We start from the raw sequence: 22,629 nt of genomic DNA, 5'->3' as shown, positions 1-22,629 counted from the left end.
GAGCAACCCAAGCCCTCTTATGCTGGCCACAAAAAAAATCTCAGCCAAAACCTTTTTTTTTTAACCATAACTACAAACTGTTATCGCGTGTAAACCCCAATGATCTGACTCGGAAGCTAAGCATTATTCAGTACTGTCGAGTCATGTTGACCGTGCACGGTAAAAGTGAGACAGGGAGCAGCAGAAGGGGTGGAGCTTCGCAATATGTCCAACCTTTTACTGTTACGAAAACCTGCAGCGAATTACTTCTTGAGCTGACTCTGGATGACTTCTCTCGCAGCAGTGCGGAAGTACCAGAGCAGTAACTGCGCGGGTCGGTCCACGCTGTGAAGAGAGAGGGGGGCGTTACAGACACCCGAACCAACTCCGCTACAGTGTACTCGTATGTGTGGCATGTGACAGTTAGAGGGCGTCCAGTTACGAGAAGGAACAGGAAAGCAGGTCGTTTGGCTACAAAGAGCTCGACCTGTAGAAGGTGCACGCAGAGCTCTCCGGTGGTTCCCCGGCTCCCGCTGTGACCGAGATGGAGCGGTTGTGCGGACCAAAGCTTCCCTTCTGGGTGAGTACCCTTCCCTATCTGCCCTCGGTGGTTTGTCCTGAACAGCGGGGTATACTGCAAAATATTCCACTACCCCGGTGTATAGTTCGTTCACTACCAGGCGGTGTTGAACAGTGTTATGTCACCGGCTGCTCTTGTTTTCTTTCAGTCGCAGCTGTCTATAAATAAGCTTTTTCCCACCTAATAGCATTTACCGGGTTAATAAGCTCACAGTTAATGACACGGCGAACTGCGTGTTTTCGGTTTAGAGAAGTCGGTCACTAGTGCAAAAGAACACCTCATTTGGATAAGTACCTGTCAACTTCTGTTTCATGGCTCTTGCGGCACTCCTTAGACATGTCGGGATCTTTAAACTTCTCTAACAGTCCATAAACAGTAGTCGTATCCAGGAATAAAAAAGTACAGATTAGCGATAGAAAGATGATAGAATGAGCAAGAGCTACTAAATAGCTTGTTACATTAGCCTCACTGGGAATAAAGGAGGGATAAACTGACAGTTAAGCATCAGCACTAATCATATTCCCACTGGGAATATTTTGGTGACTCTTTTTTTCCCTCCTGCCATTGATGATGCGACACTGAGGTAACTGAGGTCATGCTCGGTGTAGTGCGTCGTTTGCTGTATACTTGCAGGTTTAATGCCATAAAACATGATAGCAGCTCCTAATGTAAACACGGTTCAGAGTTTCATTTTCCCCGCTTTAATGCTGAGAATGCAGAGGGTGCAGAAGTACAGACATCCTCTACTTAAGTAGAAGTACAGGTACTACTGTTAAAAAAAATACTCCAGTAAAAGTAGAAATAATGATTCATCTTCTTTACTCAAGTAAAAGTGAAAAAGTGCAGGTTCTGAAATGTACTCAAAGTAAGAAAATAAAAGTAGCCCCTTAAAGAATATTTCTTCCAACTATTTTTACACAAACCAATTGAACCTTGTGTTATACTAATATTTACCTGAATTTTAATACTAATAAATATACTCAGTTTGAATCAGTAAGTGTAACACGAACAGAGAAAAAGAAGGAAATGTTAGAAAAAAAACATTTTGCCTCTTAACAGGAAAATGCGTAGGGAAGAGGTTAAAGCAGTTTCAGCAGGTGGAGAACCCAATAAATCTGTTGTAGTGGCTCAGTGTGGGGAAAAGAATCACAGCTCACAATAATTTCTATTGAGAGCTCTGGTAGATTTTGTTAGTGTACAGACTGTGATCAGCTGATCTGTGCTACTGCTGAGGTTCACTGCTGTTTGTGGGTTTACACACCTGAATTTAACAGATGTTTCATGAGCTGTCCTGGTTGATTTCCATCATCTACACTGACAGTACACTGTTTATACTGTCTTTATACCCAATAATTCTCAGCATCATCAGCTTAACTTCAGATTTTCCTCTGCTACACTTGATGTAACCTAACTCTGATCATGGAACCACAGCCGCTGTGCACCAGTCACACACTGATCCATCACAGTACAGTACAAACTAACCTGTTTATCCTGTACGAAAGAGTATTTCCACGCACAGTTTGTTCCGGTTTCGTGCCAGAAAAATAAATAAATAAATAGAAACACCGGCTCACTTTAACCTCTGACTATGGCCCACAGTGTTTTTGCATCTTTCGTCTCTGTTTTTTTTATGCCACATCCCTTGGTGACCAACACATGAACAGGATTGCCTTTCATGTGTTACGGTTCAGGCTCAAATTGGTTTAATGTTTGAAGGCCTGCAGTGACATGACAAAATAACTCCCCTCAAATTAAACCAAAAGTAACGAGCCTTGTTTTGAAAATGCGATTATTACACCAGTGTGTGAATGTGAGCGTGAATGAATAATGTCATTGTAAAGCGCTTTGGGTGCCCTGAAAAGCGCTATATAAATCCAATGCATTATTATTATTATTATTATTATTAGTATTTGTACTTTGTTACTTCCCACCTCTGTGAGAATGCAAACACTGCCTACAGAGTGTCATCATTTAGCTTTGACTACTATGACTGTCTCTGTTTGGGGAAGTCTGTTTTAAAGAAGTGACATTGCGGCAAATGAGTATTTCCCAGGGTGAGTGACGGTAAGAGAGTAGAAAGTGTATATGCTGCTCCCATGGAGGTTACAATGGTCACTTCTCTGCAGACTGCAGATTACAAAATGACCACATTGCAAGGTAACCGACAGCCATGCTCAGTCACTAACACTAGATTTGCCTGGATGCCATTTGTCCACATGTACTTCATAGTTATGGCCTGCCTGGCTTTCTGTGGTTGAAAGACCATTTACAATGTGCTGTTTTAATTGGAATATTTTGCAGCTATATTGTAAAGCACTAAACGAATAGCTTCTTAAGGCTTTCATTTCACAGTTTAGCAACAAATTGTGTATTGATGGCCAACTGTTGCGCATGTAAACATCAATCAGACCCATTCAGATAAAAATGATTCTTTTTGTTTGTTCGTTTGTTTGTTTTTGGAGGGGTTGTCTGGCTGTTTAGTATGGATTTGTGCCAGCCACCGCTAAACAGCGCAAAACGAAGAAGCTTGTTGACCAGCAGGTGCTGGACTGGTGAAGTCGGGTGTAGTTACACTAGATGCGATATACACACAAGTGAAGCTAGAAAAAGCCAAAGATGACCACAGCTGTTGAAGATAATGAAAATTAATTTTTAAAAGGATAAAATCCTGAATTTTTGAATCTCACACAATGAGCTCCAAGTGAATATCAAATAGTATTTTGGCTTGAAACGGCCATTCTCAGCGTTTACCACCTGACTGCTTCGTGATATTACTCAGCTGTAATATCACGATGCATGGATGCTACAAATAATTCAAAGTTAAGTAACCTTACAAAAAGAAAAGTTAACCTTTATTTCTGTTAAAGCATTTAAATCTGAGTTTGGCGTAGTTCACTGAGTCTGAACTAGTTAGTGATTGTACAGAATGCATCAATAAGTGTCTTCAGTTGTAAAACATTTTCTCTTTTTTTAATCAGTTGTAGATACGAAGCTGTTAATTAGCACCTGAATGTACAAAGATGCAGATTATTTGGCTTTGTTTAAATTTTTCTGTGGGATCTTTTGAAGTTTAGGAAGGCTTTATCACAAAAGAAACCAGAATCTGAACCAAACTGTGCTGCAGACCTGCATCTGGTTGGATCTCACATTAAGTGCTGGCTTGCTGTGGAGGCCTATTTGCCTATCCTATTTGCTGCTGTCCGCTTTAAACAGACCGGCAGTTGTAATCCCCTTGCACAGTGCAAGTCAGGTTAAATACTAAAGCCCCCGTTCACATATAAAGTGATTCGCTTGTAGATGTGCTTCTGTAGGCAGCCTAATAATTTGTCACCATGTCGGATCCTTCCATTCCACTGATGGTCATTTCAATCATTCACTTTAAAGTTGGTAACCGTTCACCAGTTATTGCTAAAGGTTGTTTTGCCTGTCATCACTCCAAGTCATCGAACTTCATTGTCGTCCATGATCACTAGTTATCCCTTTAATTTCCTTGGTATATGCCCCTTAGCACATGGGAGAGGGCTTTATTTGTTCCCTCACTGTTTGCAAAAGGTGCAGTGTGCACCTTTCCCCTCTAAATGATTGCTCAAACATGGCTGTAGTAAAATCAGCGTTTGCACTGCTCATTTCCTTGTCGGGTGATTTATGAATTAGCCTTTGTGTGAATGAGCGTGTACACAGGATTTATTAAAAGGGGGTTTTGAAGTGCTACGCAGCGGAATCTTTTGCTTTGAAACCTCACACTGACAAGATTTGGATGGGAAAACCGCAGGCCTTGTTGTTTGGTTCTGACCTGTTTACTTCTATCATAAAGCCTATAAGAGTTTATAGGCAAGCCGTCCCCCGTATTTGACATTTGTGTCATTGTGACACTGGGTAAGGGTGTCTGTAATGCTGATGCCTCTGTGGTAAATCAACGTGAAGCCACATTACAGAAAATGTGCCCTGTGTTTTGTGGTGAGTTTTAATTTTGTGACTCTGGTTTCTGAATATTTTTAAAGACAAAAAAAAACCAGGTTGTGTTTAGTAAAAGGGCCACAATCCCACTTTTTGATGGCTAATGAGTAAATGAGTCATTCAGTGTGTAATATTAAATGATCATCAAAACATCTTTCACAGTTTTCTTTTTCAAGAAAGTTTTAAGTTTCAAAGTGTAAATAAAATTCAACTATTTCCCAATTTAAAAGAGGCAGAAAATTATTGTTGACTTCCAACAATTAAGTGGCTATTCAGTTGCAGACTGTGAAATACCAATGATTAAAAATAAAATAAAATAAAAAAAATAAAAAACTTTGACTATATTGATATCGACCAGGAAAGCTCATGTCAACCAATACAGATATCGGCTAATACCAATATTGAGCTAATGTTTGAAAGGCTACCATGTGACATAGGTGGTTCCAGTCTTATTGGTTTGGCTTTGCAGTGACGGAGCAGACAAAAAAGGCTCAAAAGACATGCAAATCTTTTTGCACATGCCTGTGCACCATCTGCCAGAACTGTCTCCATAAAATCATCTGACAGCTGCTTTTTGGGAGCTTCCCCACATAATCTTCCTGTATGGATCAAGTTCTCATTAGATTGCAAATTTTAGTTCTTCTGAGCTTTTTAAACACTTCCCTGTTGGTTTCAAAGTTGATGTTGAAAGTTCAGTCTCAGCACTGGACACAGCAGTTTGCTACCACCTGCAAATCTTCATCATCGACTTGCTGTGAATGCTGTCATGTGAAATAAAAAATGAAAATCACGTCTTTTTTTTATAAAGGGAAAAAGGTTTTATATAGATGTATTTTACATGAAAATTCTAAACACTTTGATGAATATAATGTGTACTGTTTTGATAACCTCCCTAGCCCACCGTTGTACAAAGTCTGTGTTGTGTATCATTGTGAGAATACAGCTGCTAACTGTCCAGTTCTGTCTAGTTGTGTGCTGCCTCTTCATGCTCAACCCAGGCCTAAACACTTGAACCAAATGGAGTATTTCTGGAAGCAGGAGCCCCTCTGACACAGACTGTCTCCTTATTTGTACTAGAATAGAGAAAGGAGGACTGCAGAATGTTCCTGAACTTTTCCCAACAGTGTTTGAAGTTTGGATGTGGAAAATGCTTTTTGGCTACACATAAAAAAGAAATATAGATAATAACTGTATGTTTCTGTTTAATGTAAAATAGATGCACTCCAGCATTTAAAAAAGCACTCACCATTAAAGTGCCCACTTGGCCCTCATTCTTACTATATTGGCTGCTAATAAGAAAAAAGCTTTTGAACTGATTACTTGAAAGATAATTGGAATTGAACACATTGATTAAAAAAATGTCCTTTAAGCCATTTAAGCTAAGTATGATATCTTCATGATTAAGGTATTAATTAAAAGCCACCATTGGGAGTGACCATGAGGAACAGGATTGTAATTGAGTACATCAGAGGGACGGCTCAGGTTGAGTAGACTGGGGACAAACTTTGAAAGGCGAGGCTGAGATGAGGGAGCTGCTAGACTGGTAAAGAGGAAGAGGACAGGAAGATTCATGGATGTAGCAAAGCAGGAAACGAGGAGGGTTGGTGTGATGGAGGAGGATGCTAAGGGTAGGGTTAGATGGTGGCAGATGATCTGTTAAAGGAGTTGTTGAATTTCCAGAGAAGCAGCTAAATTAATTTCAGGGACCACCACAACAATGACCTGACCAGATGGCCAAAAGGACTGGAGCTAGGTGGTTTTCAGCGACTGGATGTTTTCAAGTGTGCGTGGATTAATTAGTGGTAAGTCTCACATGATTGTTCTTGCACCGCCCAAGTAAAGAGTACAGTGTGTGTGTGTGTGTGTGTGTGTGTGTGTGTGTGTGTGTGTGTGTGTGTGTGTGTGTGTGTGTGTGTGTGTGTGTGTGAGAAACTCTGCAGTTTCCCCGAGATCAAAGTATATTTAAATAAAAGAAAATGCCAGAACATGTTCAGTAGTGGCAACAATAACTGATTAAGTGTGAAGAACTTTTCTGTCTCACAGCACTTTATTAAAACCTTTGTCAGTTTTATTAAAGTATGCATCAAAGCTGAGGTTGGGCAGGTTTAAATGTGCATGTAAAGATTATTACACTAATGTCACCCTGATGTGAATTCGGCCAGAATGAAGAAATACCCACTTATTGTAACCCATACTCGTACAGGAGGGCGTAGCACAGTCAGACAGAATGCATGGTATGCAGCGCACACATTATCAGACTGATCCAAAGCCTATTTATCAGCAGCCTTATATACCAACAATTCAAACTGTCAGCAGCAGCTTGGATTACAGTTGAGTGCCGTGGGGAAGATCAGCCGTGCAGGAGGGGCTGAGCATCGTCTTCTCAAAGACTTTAAAGTGTAGTGTAAGCTGTTGTGTAAGGCTGGAATAGTTTGTCTCATGTGCGGCTCTTAGGCAGAGGTTGGATACTACGTGGCTGAAGCTGAATTGAAATTGAAAAAGAGGAAGTTCTTGTATTGGAAAAGCACTTGGTGGGAAAGGTGGTATTAAACTGTAGACGTCGAATGCGTAGCGGTTTTTGAGATTTTAAACCCTTGTCACACTCTGTAGGGAAGTGAGATTACTGATGAGGTGATGAGTCTGCAGATGTGCTTGGTGCATTCAGTGTGTCTTGACAAGACAAACTTACTGTACACATTTGTTCTTCATTCATTTTTACATTATTTATTCTTCATTATCCATAAAAGTAAAGTATTGACTTTTTCGCTTTCTATCCTCCATCTCATTTGGTAGCCTTTTATAGCTATATAGCAGCTGAGAACTGACCATCTTAACAGTAGTAACCAACAGTTTAAAATGACATCCTATTAATATTTAATCACCTTATAACTGCAATCTTTAGATCAGCCTGCAATCCCTTCAGGTTTGCTGTGCAGATCTGTCTGCCACTAGTTGCACAGACAAAATAAAGACTTTTGTTTTACCTCATAGCTTATTGTTGACGTTGGTGTGCCTGCTTCAGGTTAGGAAGTCTCAGGATGGAAGAGTTTAAGTATCTCGGCCACAGTGGACTGGGAGATTGACAGATTGTGGTGAGGGTGAAAGTGAAGCTGTTGGTTTATTTTATGAGATCACCCACTCTTTAAAGAGGGGGTGGCCTCTCCCTTAAAGATAGCTTGAAGCGCTCGGCCATTCAGGAGAGGCTGAGAGTGGAGCTACTACTCCTCCTTGTTGAGGTGTTTTAGGCATGTCCCAACTGGGAGACGGGGCAGACCCAGACAACACTGGAGAAATTGCATCTCTCGGCAAGCTTGGGAACACCTTTACCTGGAAGGGCTGGTGGAGATGGCCAAGGAGAAAGGTCTGGTTATCTGTTTAGACTGCTGTCCCAGTGACATGGACCCAGATAAGCGGTAGAAGTTTGATGGATGGATGGAAGTAGCCCTGTGGTAATACATGAGGGCCTCCTAGCTATATTGCCAAAGTCTATGTGACAGCACATTTGTGCATTTTTATTTTTGGTTTAGTCTGAGGAAAGATGTTATCCTTAGTTGATTTGCTCCAAACTAATCATCCCTCCTCAAGTGGTCGCTGTACAATAGAAATTGACCTGATCTTTGTGACAGTGGTGCCCGATGGAGTGGAAGTTGCTTGTTGCTATTTGAAGTCTGATTTTTTTATTTTTTTTTTTTAATTCCTTGAAAACAAATGCTGCTTTTTTGTTGTAGGAAAAAAAATGTAGTTACATGTGTATTATGAGTTCGGGTATTTTAATGTCAGTTTATATCTGTCCACTCTGGCCTGGAGAAGTAGTGATGCCGTAGGAAAAATTCCCCCGATGCAGTGTCTACTTCCTGAACCGAGAGACTGCTAAGTCAGCAAAAGTTGGTAATTCAGACAGTTGTGACATGTCTTTATTAACAGCTCTGCATGAGTAAGGTAGGTTACAGGCTCACGATATCATGTTTTAATAAATGTGGTTCTCTGTGTGAACCCATAACATTATGGGTTTAAAGTGTAAAAGCATTCTTTCTGCAGTTCAGACTTCTTCATGCTTTCAGTTTTCTCTGTGATTTATCTTTCCTCTATGGTTTGTTGTATTTTCTTTAAGGCTCCCCCCCCCCCAAGTTACACAACAGATCTGTAAAGTATCATCTTTTATCTGCTCCAAATATGAACATCTATACTGTAGTCTGCATTTAAGTTATTTCAGCAATGCCCACTCTACAGAACAAAGATCCATGGGTAAAATGCTAATGTTTTCCATGTGTCGGTGTAAGCAAACACAGCCAGCAGCAGTTCCTGTCCCCCTGCAGTCTTTACTGTCGTCAGCCTCCCATTCACACCACTGGACAGCTTTTCAGTGTAACAGAGAACAGATGGAGAGCCTGTTGATTTTCTCAAACCTCTAGATATGCTAGAAAGCATAAGCCTGACTAAACTGTGTTGGTTGATGGTAATTCATCTATTAAGACAGGCACTCTATAATAGAAGCTGGTACAAGTTAATATAATTCCCCTGCACAACACAGTGTCTCAGTACTGAGTAATTCCCTTGCTATGGCTTTCAGTACTCTGGTGTATTGTATTAAACCACATATAATTAAAGTATGAAACTAGAGCCACAAAATTGTATTTACAGTCATTAGCAACAAAATGAGGTTAATAAAACAGGCCTAATGCATTCGCTGCACAGAGTACAATTTTGTCTCCCCAAGGCAAGGTGTACCAAGCTGTGTTCATACACATCTGAAGTGCCGTTTCATAACCACAGGAAAACATGCAAAGTGCTTGATCAGAATTACCACCACATCAAAATGGGCCTAATGCATTTAAAACTCACCGGTTACCATTTGGTAACTTATTTCATACAGTATGAAAACTAAACTGAAATCAGCCAGGCTATCTATTTCCTTAAGTCCAGTCTTTGTGCTAAGCTATGCAAACGACAGCTTTACAGGTACAGATGTCCGAGATTTCCACAAGGAGATGAGCATGCACCACTTTGCTGATAAAAAAACAGTCTAAGGATTAAAATTCAGTGTAAAATTGAAGGCTGAATCTTAAATGCATGTGGTTGTGTAAGAAAGTTAGACTGTGCCAAAACAAATCATATGATTGCATTGCTTTGGGCATGTCGCTACAGGTACTTAGAAGACGAGTGTGCCAGATGCTTGATCCTTCTTTTTGCTGTAGATAATTGTATTCTGTGTATCACTGTAATTTACCTGATCAGGCTTGTTGATAATTTTATGCTTCTGAAAATCAAATAGATGAGTACTAAACCATAAACCAAAACATTGCATGTATATAGTAAATGTTCAGTAAGCTTGAGATTCACCATTTTGATAAATGTGTTCAAATGACGTCATTGGTTAAACAAAAATAAACATGGAAAATGGAAAAACATCTGGGAATGTGGAGTTAGGAAGTAGGCCTATTCAGTTATTTGCTACTAGCATAACATGTACTGTAAGCACCAGGATTAAAAAGGATGAATTAAAAAAAAGACACCACCTATGGCTCTGCTCCATTACTTCTTAAGCTGTTCAGCATTCCACTCTTAGAACAGTGTTTTATTGAATAAACTGCCTTAACAACTCAGTGATAGCACTTTATAATCACCATCATCATTATTAAATGGTAAACTGACTGCTAATTTATCTTTAGTTAATAGTTTTGACTGTTATCAGTTTCAGTGGGTGATTTAAAAAAACAAATACTTAACCGAAATAATATTTATAGATGTTCTTATAGTTTTAAGTATGCAGAAAGGTAGGTGGGATGCTAGTGGAAAAATCACAAGACTCCAAACCTAGAGATGGTGATTCCCCTTTTTTCATATTCATTTTGCAGGTTACTTCAAGGTAAGGTTAAGATCCTGTAATATTAGACATCCTGAAAATGACCTTAAGTTTACTAATCAACAATAAAAGCTTTATTACAAAATTAGAGTTTGTGTTAATGATCACAAAGTCAGAATGTAGTATGTAACGTGTGTATGATATATAAATCAGGGATTAAAGTAGTTTGGTAGATCCATAAGTTGTGTTCATGATTCTATAGCACTCATGTTCAGTTAAGCGGATGATGTCGATTCACTGACTGAATCACACTTGTATAGTAGCTTTATACTGTCTCGGGATGGGAAATTCGACATGATGGCTCTTGTAACATCTGCTTGTACTTTGTGGATTAATCAATGGAATTTAACAAAGACCAGCAGCGCTGATCAGCTGATCACAACCTGTGCAAAAAAGCTGCTTCTCACAATAGAAATCATTGTGACTTATCGTTGTGACCTCATGCTGCACCACCACTCATTTTTGACACCTTCAGATTGGTGGTAGTGGTGCACACCTGCCAAATCTCACTTTAACCAGTCACCCTCCTGCACTGTAGTCAGAAGCAAATAGAGCAGATTTTCTCTGGTCAAACTAAGTGAATTAGATGTGCAATTTTATGTGAAATTGTATTTCCTTGTATCGATACTATTCGATTATGATATTAGTATGACATGAGGTTTAATTAGTTTGGCAAAAATAAGCTTTTCAGTTTAACTTGAGTGAAGAAGTTGAATCGGTAGTTTCAACTTTTAGCGGAATATTTTTATTCCGCTAAAAGTTGCTTAAAAGACACAAGTGTGTGCTTTTGCTACTTCTGTTATCAGTTAACAACTAACAGTTTAATTTACTGTCAATCTATAATTTACCAACAGTGGTTATTTTCAGTGTCACTTCAAGTGATGTTAATTTGAAATCTTTTCATTTTTCATTTTAGTCTCAAATCAGTTGCAATATAAACCATTTATAAATCACCCCAAGGTTTTGACAGTAAGATTTATGAAATTGATTTTGACATGGGATAGTCAAGTGTTCTCTGGCGACAACTTTTTAGCAAAGGCCTTAATTGTCATGGGGCGGCTGTGTGAAGGCGAGAGAGGACCCAAATGCACGGCTCAAGACACGCGGGGATAACTCAAAAGGCAGGTCTTTATTAATGGGAACATAAGTCATACAAAACTATACTGGGAAAAACTAGAGCTGAGGCACTGGGAAAACACTGGGAAGACAGGAGGGAAAGCACACAACCTAGAGGGACGACGCAACACGGAACAAAGGGATACTCTGACATAAATACACAGAAGGTAATGAGGGAAGTGGGAACACACGGGGAACACAGCTGAGGACAATCACCTATGACAGAGTGGGGAGGACACGAAACTGAAAATACTGACACTAAGATGTGGACCTTAAACACAACACAGAGTACACAGAGAGAGGCAGAGAAGAAGGAATACACAAGGGGATGAGGAGAATACAGAACACAAAGGATGGAACACGGTACCAGAACAAACACTACAATACAAGCACGGACACGGGGGGAATCCAAATACCAAACCAAACAATCCTAAGAACACAAAGAACAAAATATAAAACCACAGGAAAACTAAGAACACTGGGTCAAAATGACCCAGGACCATGACATTAATCATTTAGTGATGTGAAATGTATCGAAAAGCTTCACTTCAGTGATTTTGTGAATTGGATATTTAAGTCACAGTCCCGAAATTTCCAGTTTTGAGGTTGCTGACATGCGCTTGTCTCATTAAGTCACTGAAAGCTTAGGGGGCAGATGGGGGTATGCAATAGAATGACTGTGTCTCCATACTGAGTCATCCTAAAAGCACACGTTGCAGCAAGTCTAAACAAATTAGACAGCGAGTCTCAGCGAGCCAAAGAACAGCTCTGACTCACTGGTTGTATTAAAAGTCAAAATGCCAGCATGTACAGTAGAGATTTTGTACTTCTGAAACCTGCATTGCTTGTTGTATTTGAAAGTAGTAGTACTTGAAGCTCAGGTGATAAAGTGATCATTTAAATTTATCAAATTTTATCAAATATAAAGCTTCAACTTTTCACTATCTGATGAGTGTTTTGATTTTAGAACATGAAAAGTTCAAGAAAAAAAGACGGGAGAGGCCTGAGATTTTTATTAAAAGACCTTTTAATTAGAATGTTTATCATTATGGTTTTGTGTTTTTACTTTCTTTATTTGTTCATTTTACAGGGTGGGCCATTTATATGGATACACCGTAATAAAATGGGAATGGTTGGTGATATTAAAGTCCTGTTTGTGGCACATTAGTATATGTGAGGGGCAAACTCCTCAAGATGGGTGGTGACCATGGTGGCCATTTAGAAGTCGGCCATCTTGGATACAACTTTTGTTTTTTCAATAGGAAGAGGGCCATGTGACACATCAAACTTATTGGTAATGTCACAAGAAAAACAATGGATCTTGTTTATCCGTTTTTTATGGCAGCGGCCAAACTCGCGGCCCAGGGGCCACTGGCAGCCCACGTCATTCCTACTTGAGGCCCGTATATTGACCTGAAGAAATATAATGCAATTTGGCCCTTGAAGTTACTTTTTTTGTCAGTGAGGGTTCATTTGTTGTTGAGTGCAATGTTAAAATAAGAGAGTACAAACATGTGGAGGGATTGGCTGTGTTACTTCAGTTAGAGAGTTATTTGTGAAGAAAACAGTTTTCACTAGCAGTCAAAAACTAATGTGTACACTTAAGTCTGCATTTTTATTTTGGTAAATACATATTTATAGCAGAAGTGCTGCCACGTGTGTGGCCAGAAAGAGAGGACTAATTTGTTTATTTGGTAGTTCAAGGAAAAGCTTCAGTTAGTTCAGAGTGAGGGGGAGAAAAATTGTGTTTGCGTTTGCAGTTTTGTCTTGTTAGACAATATTTGAAATTTAAAAAACAAACAAAACACTACACTTTCTGAAATATTTGTGGGCTTTCTTTGTTTATTTTGTTTGTACTACTTGAACACTAAAGTACCCTCACATGAGATGACAGTGCCAGCAGTGGCCCACAGCTCATTTAACCCAGAGATCCCTGGTTTATGCTCTCATCCACTTGAGTCACATTTAGTAATTCTAAGATTTAGAAAATAGAATTATGCAGGATATTCTCATTGGCTAATGACTTCTGATTAATGAGCGTGATTGACATGCAGAGTGGCACAATTTGCTTCTTTGTGGTTTTAGTCAAAGATAACATGTTTCCTGATGAGGCGAGAGAGCAGCTTCTGTATAAATCAGATTGATTTGATTACCATCAAGCCGATGTACCAGGATGTTTAAGTCAAATGCCGCTATTGAATCTTTCCTGGCTCTTATCACTCAATGTGATCAGTATTACCACATGATGAGACTCATAAGGCAGAAATATATCCGGCTTGCAGTTTAACACTCCAGTCTGCTTCTGCTTCTACTAATATTTTCTCAGTCTTGTGAAAAGAAATTCTCCTGCCCCGCTCTCTGAACCTTTACATCTCTCCTTTTGTTAAAGTCTCAACATTCAGGTGTTTAGTGTGGAGACAACGACCTTGAAAGTCTGTGAAAGAGAATGAAGTCTAGACAGTGCATTTAGTAGAAGCTGCAGTGTGTTGAAAGTAGCTTGTCTCTTCCCTTTCATGATAATCACCAGCTAAGATGTTTTTGCAGCGTAATCTCCTGCTTGATAGAAGCCTCTGGTGTTTCTTAAGGCTTCTAAAACACATTTTGTTAATTTTCTTGTTTTTCTTTAATCAATATCAGTTCACACACAGAGTTTTAATCTTTTAATCTTTTACAGTTACAAAAAACAGTACCTAAACAGTTAGGCCATAACTTTGATACGCAGCAGCAGAGACCGTCTCTGAACCACATATTTTTGAAAGGGAGTGTGTTTACTTCCACAGCATTCTTTTGTAGTGAGCTTTTAGTTTTAGTAGAACAACAAGGTTTGGATTAAAAGAAATGGTTACATGAGCTCTATGGTCTACTCAATGCATTTGTGATGATGATGATGATGATGTTCATTAATGGTCAGTCATTAAACTCGGTATTTACTCAGTGCTTTTTCCACTGTGCACTGTGTGCACCGTGCAGTGACGATATCTGCTTTTCATTTACTATTTGCCTTTCAGTGCAGTGCTCCATGCCAAGTGAGACCAGCAGTGTTTTACATACTACAATCTGAACACAAATAATGTGTTGTCCTGCTGCTCAGGTTGACCTGAAGGAAAGAGAAATGGAGAGGAGGTGGACCTATTAGTTGCTGCGCAAATTTGCAATGCAAAGCATGCAGAGGTCACTACTTCAATTAGGGGAAAAGTAACGTCTTCTTGCAGTAACCCTTCATGTGTCAGGTTAACCTGAATGGATCATTGAAAAAAGTTGTATGTTCCAGAGAACCAGAGAAGAAGATTGGTGCTGTTCTCATGCCTGTGTGATAAATGTATTAGTCCAGACAGGAGATGGTTAGCTTAAATGGAAACAGGAGCTAACACAGTTGTATTCAGAGGTGACAATAGCCACCTGTTAACACTTCTCACTAATTAGCATGGCACACTTTAGCTTCCCTGTGTTATTTTCATAAAAAGTGAAGTTAAAAATGACAGCTTGTGTGTTATACAGGTTTAGGCGCTTGGACTGGTTACACCAGTCCAAACTATTGAAGCTGATATAATGCCATTAGCACCCAGTGTTCTTTGGTCTTTGTTAAAACACTGTCAGCTATCACACCTGCTAGGTAAACTAGACATGCAGTGCTAGTTTATTTTATTAGCAGGGTTCGGGTTGTACATCGATTTATTTAACAGCATGTTACCTCTACCTGTTTGTCCTTGTAGGAGCAGCAAGGTGTCCTTTATCTAAATGCTTCATTGAGCAGTTTAAAACCAAAACAATCGCAAACAGATTCCTTTTCGTAGTGTTCAAATTTTGATATAATTTCAGCAAATCTGGATTTTTTTTGGACCCAGACCTAGAGACTAGTTGGGGATTCCTTGGCAACTTCAACTCACTAGGGAAGAAAGTGTATTTCCCCCGCAGTTTGCCAGTGGTTACTACAGGTTGCTGTCTGTCGCTGGGTGATATCAGTCACAACGGAGTTGCTACACAAAAATTCTCCTTGTAATTGCTTTGACTGCTACCAGATTACCTCGATCACATATAGCTTGCATAGAAGATGATTGTTTGCAAACATTTGCTAACTAACCACAGAGCAGTTGTGAAACTAGAAAAAAATGCTAACCTGAAATGGAGTACGTTTACTTTCAAAGTAAAAGTTGCACCTTTTGAAACATGTTTTTTCAGTAATAGGTAATAGGGGCTGTCTGCAGCAACCAATGCATTTGCAGGGAGGTCTTTAATGCACCATCACATGCTTTCTTACAGCCAATTTCATCTAGTAACAGCTAGGACGCTGCAACCACTTGCCAGTGTGTTGGAATTAGATTTTTCCTAAAAGACTGGCAGTTACAGCGGGTCACTGACCTGTCTGTAGGCCCGCATGATTTAGAATAGAGTTTGTATTCAGGTTTATATTGATTAACCATTGATTGAAATATTCTTTATTTTTAATACCATTCTTTTGGCCTTTTATGGATAGAGACAGTGTTGCTAGGCAGGAAAGCAGGGACAGAGAGAGAGAGGGAGGGGGGGACGACATACAACAAAGGGCTATGGGCTGGACTCAAACCCGGGTCTACTGCGGTCCATTCATACAGCATATGGTCACCTGCTCACTCACTGAGCTAAACCAGCACGCTGATTAAAATAATTTTGCTGAAGTTTTGCTGCAGCCTCTTCCTAAAGTTGATGTTAAACATAATAGATTATTATCTCTGTGACAATGTACTGAAGTAAATGTGTATCTAATAGAAAAATACAGCTTATTGTTTTGGCTTGTGGATTTTAACATCCTGTGAGTCAGAAAATACATTTCTGTTTGGACTGTGAAATGGAGAAGCTTAGCTGATAAACGGTAGATTCATGGTCTGAGAATTCTTTTAGTTTCCTGTCATTATTAAGGCTAAAGTGCGTACATTTTTGTAGTCAAAACTGCAAACACACGCTGGGAGAAGTTCATGAATTTAGGTTTAAAAATAACAAGTTCAGAAGGCTCACGTTCACGGTCTGGGAAATCGTTAAGAAGATTAAGAGAACCACTGGTTTCACTGCTTGCTCTTGAGCAATGTTAAGACTATCTGAAGTGGAGAGGGCCATTTTACAGCCACACACGCACGCGTGAGCACACACTTAGCCATGCAGATGGGCGTGGCAGGGTTTGAAGAGTGGTTAGATGCTGGCAGCTGTGTTTATCTTGGTTCGATCTGTGGGTGGGCCTTCAGCCGTGTGGGAGCACCATAACTGCATTGTCAGAGTTACGTATCTGCGAATGTTTACTTAACGTTCTCCTCCGGATGTCCTCTGGGCTAATCAGATATTGTTCTTCAGCTGTAAGTAAATGAGTCATCTGTCTTTGACACGTCACGCTAAAGCTTTTAATATTTACACATTATCAAAGTGCTGCCCACTTTGTACAAGTTTCTTAACCTCCACTGCTCCTAATGCAGGTGGACTGCAGTGTGTGGACCAGTGTTGGCTCATCTAAAATAGACTGATTTATCAATTGGCAGATAGGCTTTAATCTTGAAGTAAAAAATGTGGGATGAAAAGTCAAAATGACAAGGTGAACATTATCCACAGTATTAATGCACATTTACCTTACGAAATAAAATGCTCTTGGCGTTAGATACATAAAACTGAATTGAATGCAGTTTACCTGTATACCCATTATGATCGTGAATATTATGGTAATTTGGAGTTTTTAAATATCCAGTTCAAAGAAATTATTAAAAGCCCCAAATTATCCTGACATTTATCCTCATGGTGATTGATTTTGAGTTTGATTATTAAGGAAAGTGATCAACACAATCCCAGATTTCGTTTCACTATATATCATGTGTAGTTTAAATTCAAATATCAGATATAAAATCATCAAAGAAACTAAATTTCCTCCAATAGGTAGGTAACCACTCATTATAGGAATGTTTTTAGGCTGTTGTTGCTCTTTACCTTACCCTCTTGAAAAGCTGGTCACCTTTGAATTTATAGATTTAATATTCTTGCAGGCCAGCACATCATGTTTTCCTGCCCCTCAATTTGTAGATATTGGCAGATGTTCACAAGATGTTTACTAAAAGTTTTAGTTTAAGGAAACTAGTTGGCGTGATTAAATTCTGTGGGTTGTGGAGGTGGGATTCCAGCTTGTGCAGTTTAGACAAGGTGTTAGCTTTGTGGGTCTTTCAGTGAGACGTAGGTATGTAAACTAAACCGCTGTTTTTTTTTTTTTTTGTCTCCACAGGTATCCAATCGGACATTTAATTCAAGTTGGCCTGACCTCCCAGAGTGTTTTCAGCTCTCTGTTCTCTCATGGGTGCAGTGCATCTATCTGTGGGCTGTCAGCCCAATCTACATCTTCTGTCTCAAGAAGAACAAGAAAGGATACATCATGATGTCACTTTTGAACAGGTTCAAGACGGTGAGAGAGCATTTCGTACACTCATCACTTTAGTTTATTATAGTTCAGTGTATGTTAATATCACATAGCACACACTATTGTGTTTAAAACTAGTAGGAAGGTCCCAATGATGTGTGAGATTTTGCAAGATAATTCATATATTCATGTCTATAAAATAAAAACTCAAGGGTCCAATACTGAACCATGTTAGATTCAACATTTATCTTTCAGATATTCAAGTTTACTGTCTATAAATTGTACATTGTGTTAATTTATTTAAATAATTACTGAGTAATATGTCATCTGTTTCTCATATTTGGTATAACCGTAGTATAAAGAAGAGCATTTCATGTTCTCTGAATGCAGTTTTTAAAGCCTCTTTTATGTGTTTGATTGCTAGTAACGTACTTCAAAGTAAGGTTGCACTAGAGTATATCAATTTTAGTAACTGAGTACTTTGTTTCTCTGTTTCAGATGGTTTTAGATGGTTAAATGATTTTCAGGTTATCATATATCATCACATTAACTCGACCAGCAGAGAGTGTCTAGAACTTGAAGCCTAAATAAACATATTACAAACAAACAAACAAACAAACTAAATCAAGCACAAGGCTGGCCAGAAATCTCCTCATATTTTGATGGCTTTGATTTCTCTGTCTTATTTCTTTGTTTTTATATAATTCAGTGTCTGTTTTCTCTCCCTTCATCTCTCGGTTTGCTCTCAGGCATTTGGCCTTTTGCTGTGGATTGTGTGCTGGACAGATCTTTTCTACACATTGCACGAGGGCAAACAGCCGCCCATCTACTATGTAACCCCACTCGTGCTTGGCATGACCATGGTGAGGATCATGTTTTTTTATATATATATATATATATATATATATATATATATATATATATATATATATATATAATTTTATTTTTTAAGTCACAGTGTTTTTTTTTTAGAGTTATACAAATGTTTTTTTGCATATCCAAATACAGGCTGTATTTGATGTAGACCACATATAGAAGAGATTAATATCTGAGTGATAAAAGATAAGAGTCACAGAGACTGGTTTGCCAAAATGACAGCAGCTGTTCGTATGATGGATAAAGTTAAAAGCAACATGGGCAGTTAGCTTGCCTTCAGTGCTCCGGAGGTGCTTTTACATGACTGTAACAGAAAATCAAAGCTGACATTACACACCAATAACCAGCTGTGGCCAGTTAATGTGTGATCAGAATCTTTGTTCATGTTCACATGCACACACTCAAATACTGGTGTGTGTGGGTGAAAGGCTGAAATCCTTTCTCCTAGCTTGGTCTAAGCCAGTGTAACTCGGCTATGAAGCACAACAAAATAAGTCAGTTTTGTGTAAACATCCACAGAGACGTGGAGGAGCCTGTATAGACAAACAATGTGATTCAGTACTTAAAGAGCGGGAAGCCTCAAACTTTTTTTAATTATCTTATGTGCAGTTATGGCCTAGAATAAGAAAACAAAAGAGGAAAACGTAGCAAGCACTGTGTAATTCTGTGTCCGTTTCTGCTTATGTCTGTCTGCGGGCCAAAGCTAAATTATTTGGTCTTTGTCAGGAAATCCAAAGGCATCAGTATTTCAGCTATTTATTTTTTGATTTCCTGAAGTAACAAGAAGTGGGAAACATTCCTGTATCACTGTACTTCAAAGACACAAACACACAAATGTTTCTCAGGTTGATACATTTAAGACATAATGCCACAATAAAACAACAACAACAACAAAAAGAAAACCAAATTAAACTATGCAAGAGCAAAGGGTTTCTCACACTCATATGCTACTTTGAGTTAAAATCCCTGTAGGTGACATTGCCAATGTAAATGGTTTGGCAGCAGAACTTTAGAGTTTCTGATGGTTCAACTTTTTTCAACTTGCAGTCATGGACACAATAGAAATCTTTAGAGCAGGGGGTCCAACTCCAGGACTCAAGGGCCAGTGTCCTGCAAGTTTCAGATATCACCATGTTTCAACATACCTGAATCTAATGATTAGTTCATTACCAGGCCTCTGGGGAACTTCAAGACATGTTGAGGAGGTTATTTAACCATTTAAATCAGCTGTGTTGGATCAAGGACACATCTTAAACCTGCAGGACACCACCCTCGAGGCCTGGAGTTCCCCCACCCCTGCTTTAGAAGATGAAACAATACAAGAGCTGATATTATAGGTTTAGAGTAATTTGTTTGAAGGGCAGTTTCACCAGAAGAAAATAGAGATGGCTGTAAAAATGCCATTAAAACAGTTAGCTTCAAATGGAAATTCTCTGAACTGATACAATTCACCCAAAAAATACACAAAATACTGATAAAAAATATGCACAGTGCCCCTGAGACCACGAAATGAATCCTAGATTCCACACTGAAGCCTCTTTGCCATCATGTCAGACGTGCTACATAACATGCTAGAATTTCACTAACTGCAGCAATAACTTTGTTGATGGCCTCTTCTGTTTGTCAGATAATGCCAATAAAATGCTCTAAAAACCATCAACACCACAGACACGGTTAAAACCTCTCTAAGAGCCTTACCAGCTACTGCTGCCTAACTTGGCAGACTTACAGATAAAACAACTCCTAACTGTGTAAGCCTTGACAAAATCTGAATGGGTGAGTTATACAAAAAAAAGACAATGATGCCAAAATAGTTGTTAAGTAAGGGAAATTAGCAGGTTGGCCAAAACATGCTTTGTAGTGTTGCAATGTTTTAATACAGGAATCTATGGGACTGAGCCAGGCTCAGTAGTTGATTTTAAGAAATGCAGTTTTTGGTGCAATTTTTAGCTCATTTGGAGCTAATCAGTATCGCAGTAGTGCTTTCATTTGAGCCACAGATCAAGACAGACTGGAGGAGCGGGCATTGAGTTGGGTTTTCAATACCTGATTAGTTTACTAACTCATGTGCTTGATTAAAAGATACATTTTGTTGTTTATGAAATGTCAAAAATATATATTGTTCAAGCAATCTACATTTTCCCATGTGGTTTAATGTTGTTAATGTCAAGTAAATGGATGATTTGTTAGACTGTTGATGTTAGCTCTTTAAATTCAAAACTGTTAAAAACAAAATGCATCCATCAGTGTGATAAGTGCTCAGATGCAGTTATCTAAGATTGGACCAAATAAACCAAGATGCAGAAGTGAAGGTACTCTTAGTTAACGTGCACATGTGCAGAAAGGTCCTTGTCACACTGGATACAGCTGGCAGTCTTGTGATAAACAGTTTACACCATCGTGAAGTTGTTGCAATTTCAAATGTCGCATGTCTTATTCCAAATCAAAACAGTTTTTTTTCCAGGAAGTAAAAACAAATCTGAAACAGTTTCTTTTGGCAGTAAAAGGAGAAAAGTCATATGCACTCTTTTTTTTTTTTTTCTTTCTCCAAACAAATCCATTAACCAGGCCAGTGCTACAGACCTGAGGCCAGATACTGTGTAAATAGTGATACTGTATTTTTTTTCCCAGGTTCCTCTTAGACAGGAAAATTGTATTTCGTCTCCCCCTCCACAGCAATGGAATGTTCCATCACTTCTGTTGTTACTGTTGGCATAAAATTACTGTTTAGAGAAAGTTTTCTGATGGAAAAGGGGATGAAATCCTTTATAACCACCCCTGTCTAAAAGACGGACATGCACACTGCACTGGTTGCCCAAAGTAAAATTAGACAGGAAGCACTAAAATGAAAAATGTCACGCAGCAGCAGGATATGAAAAGGAGAAAAAGTTTTGGATTTAAAAGTGGACTGAAAAGATGAGAGAATCTTTTAAATCAAAGACATTGAGGTTTTCGGTCTGCACTTTAAAATGGAAAAAATCTTGAACTGTGAAAATAATGTAGCTATGAGGTTTAAAGAGCTGGCCTTGTTGATTTGAGGTGAAAGAATTTAATAAAGGCAGAAAAATCCTTACAAAATAAATCGACTGCTGCAGAACATTTTAAAAGAATTCAGCATCCATTATGACTTTGCTCATCTTCTGATACTTTAGCACATTTTTTGGTGTAGATGTTCATGAGTCTTTATGACCTTTGTGCTTTTTTTTATCCTGTGATAAATATTTGCCAATATTTGCTTGACAGCCCAAATTTAGACAGGAAAAAGGAAAAGATTACTTGCTAAACACAGCTGAGTCACATGGGCTAAAAAAAGAAAAGGCTGTGTGTATGGACAGCATTGCAGTCCTAACATGCTTTTTACATCTGGAAATGTGCAATGGTCTCCTAGGATCCAAAATTTCATTATCAAAGGGTGAATGAGAAGATGTATGGATGCAGATGCACTTTCCAATTCATTGTCTACGTAGCCACTGCACTAAAAGGACACCAGCTGTGTATAACTCCTGGAAGCGGGCTAGAAAGTAGGATAACAAAAATGAGTAAGTGTACCGAATGTCCTGAATGAGGACATCCTCAAAGGAGCATGCAGCTTATTGGATTCTATCAGAGTTCATTTGCTCATTAATAGCTTAAATCCTTATTTACGTTACACTTGGCCTTGGTGCAGTGTTCATCATCTGTCTGAAATCAGCTGTTTTAGTTTTTCTCCCTTTAAGCCAACTCTCTTCTGATTGGCTGCCCCTTGAAAACAGAAGATTTGAACAGTAAGTAGGTGGGGCTCTGATGTCATTATTTTACATTTTGAGCATGTTTGATATAAAGATCCACCTCTGGAAAAGTCTATAATATGACAGAGGATGAAAAGCAAGTTACTCTTTCACTCTTAATTTAAAG

At 38.9% G+C, this 22,629-nt stretch overlaps 1 protein-coding gene across 5 annotated transcripts in view; it reads left to right on the top strand.

The window, feature by feature from the left end:
• The first annotated feature begins 236 nt into the window (after positions 1–236).
• Positions 237–22,629, top strand: part of abcc3 (ATP-binding cassette, sub-family C (CFTR/MRP), member 3) — a 54,708-nt gene continuing 32,315 nt past the window's right edge. For 3 of the 5 annotated variants that reach the window (XR_002063030.1, XM_013273355.3, XM_025909647.1), the window contains exons 1-3: positions 237–559; positions 17,728–17,904; positions 18,609–18,722. Coding sequence is in view for 4 of the 5 variants with exons in the window: in XM_013273355.3 (XP_013128809.1) it covers positions 524–559; positions 17,728–17,904; positions 18,609–18,722 (327 nt within the window). In the remaining variant the exon portion in view is untranslated. The remainder of the gene's footprint in view (positions 560–17,727; positions 17,905–18,608; positions 18,723–22,629) is intronic. The other 2 variants (XM_005447951.4, XM_005447952.4) reach the window with 1 other exon arrangement.

The sequence above is a fragment of the Oreochromis niloticus genome, linkage group LG8 (assembly GCF_001858045.2).
Source record: "Oreochromis niloticus isolate F11D_XX linkage group LG8, O_niloticus_UMD_NMBU, whole genome shotgun sequence".
Lineage (NCBI taxonomy): Eukaryota > Metazoa > Chordata > Actinopteri > Cichliformes > Cichlidae > Oreochromis > Oreochromis niloticus.
This window is presented reverse-complemented; position numbering and strand designations above follow the sequence as displayed.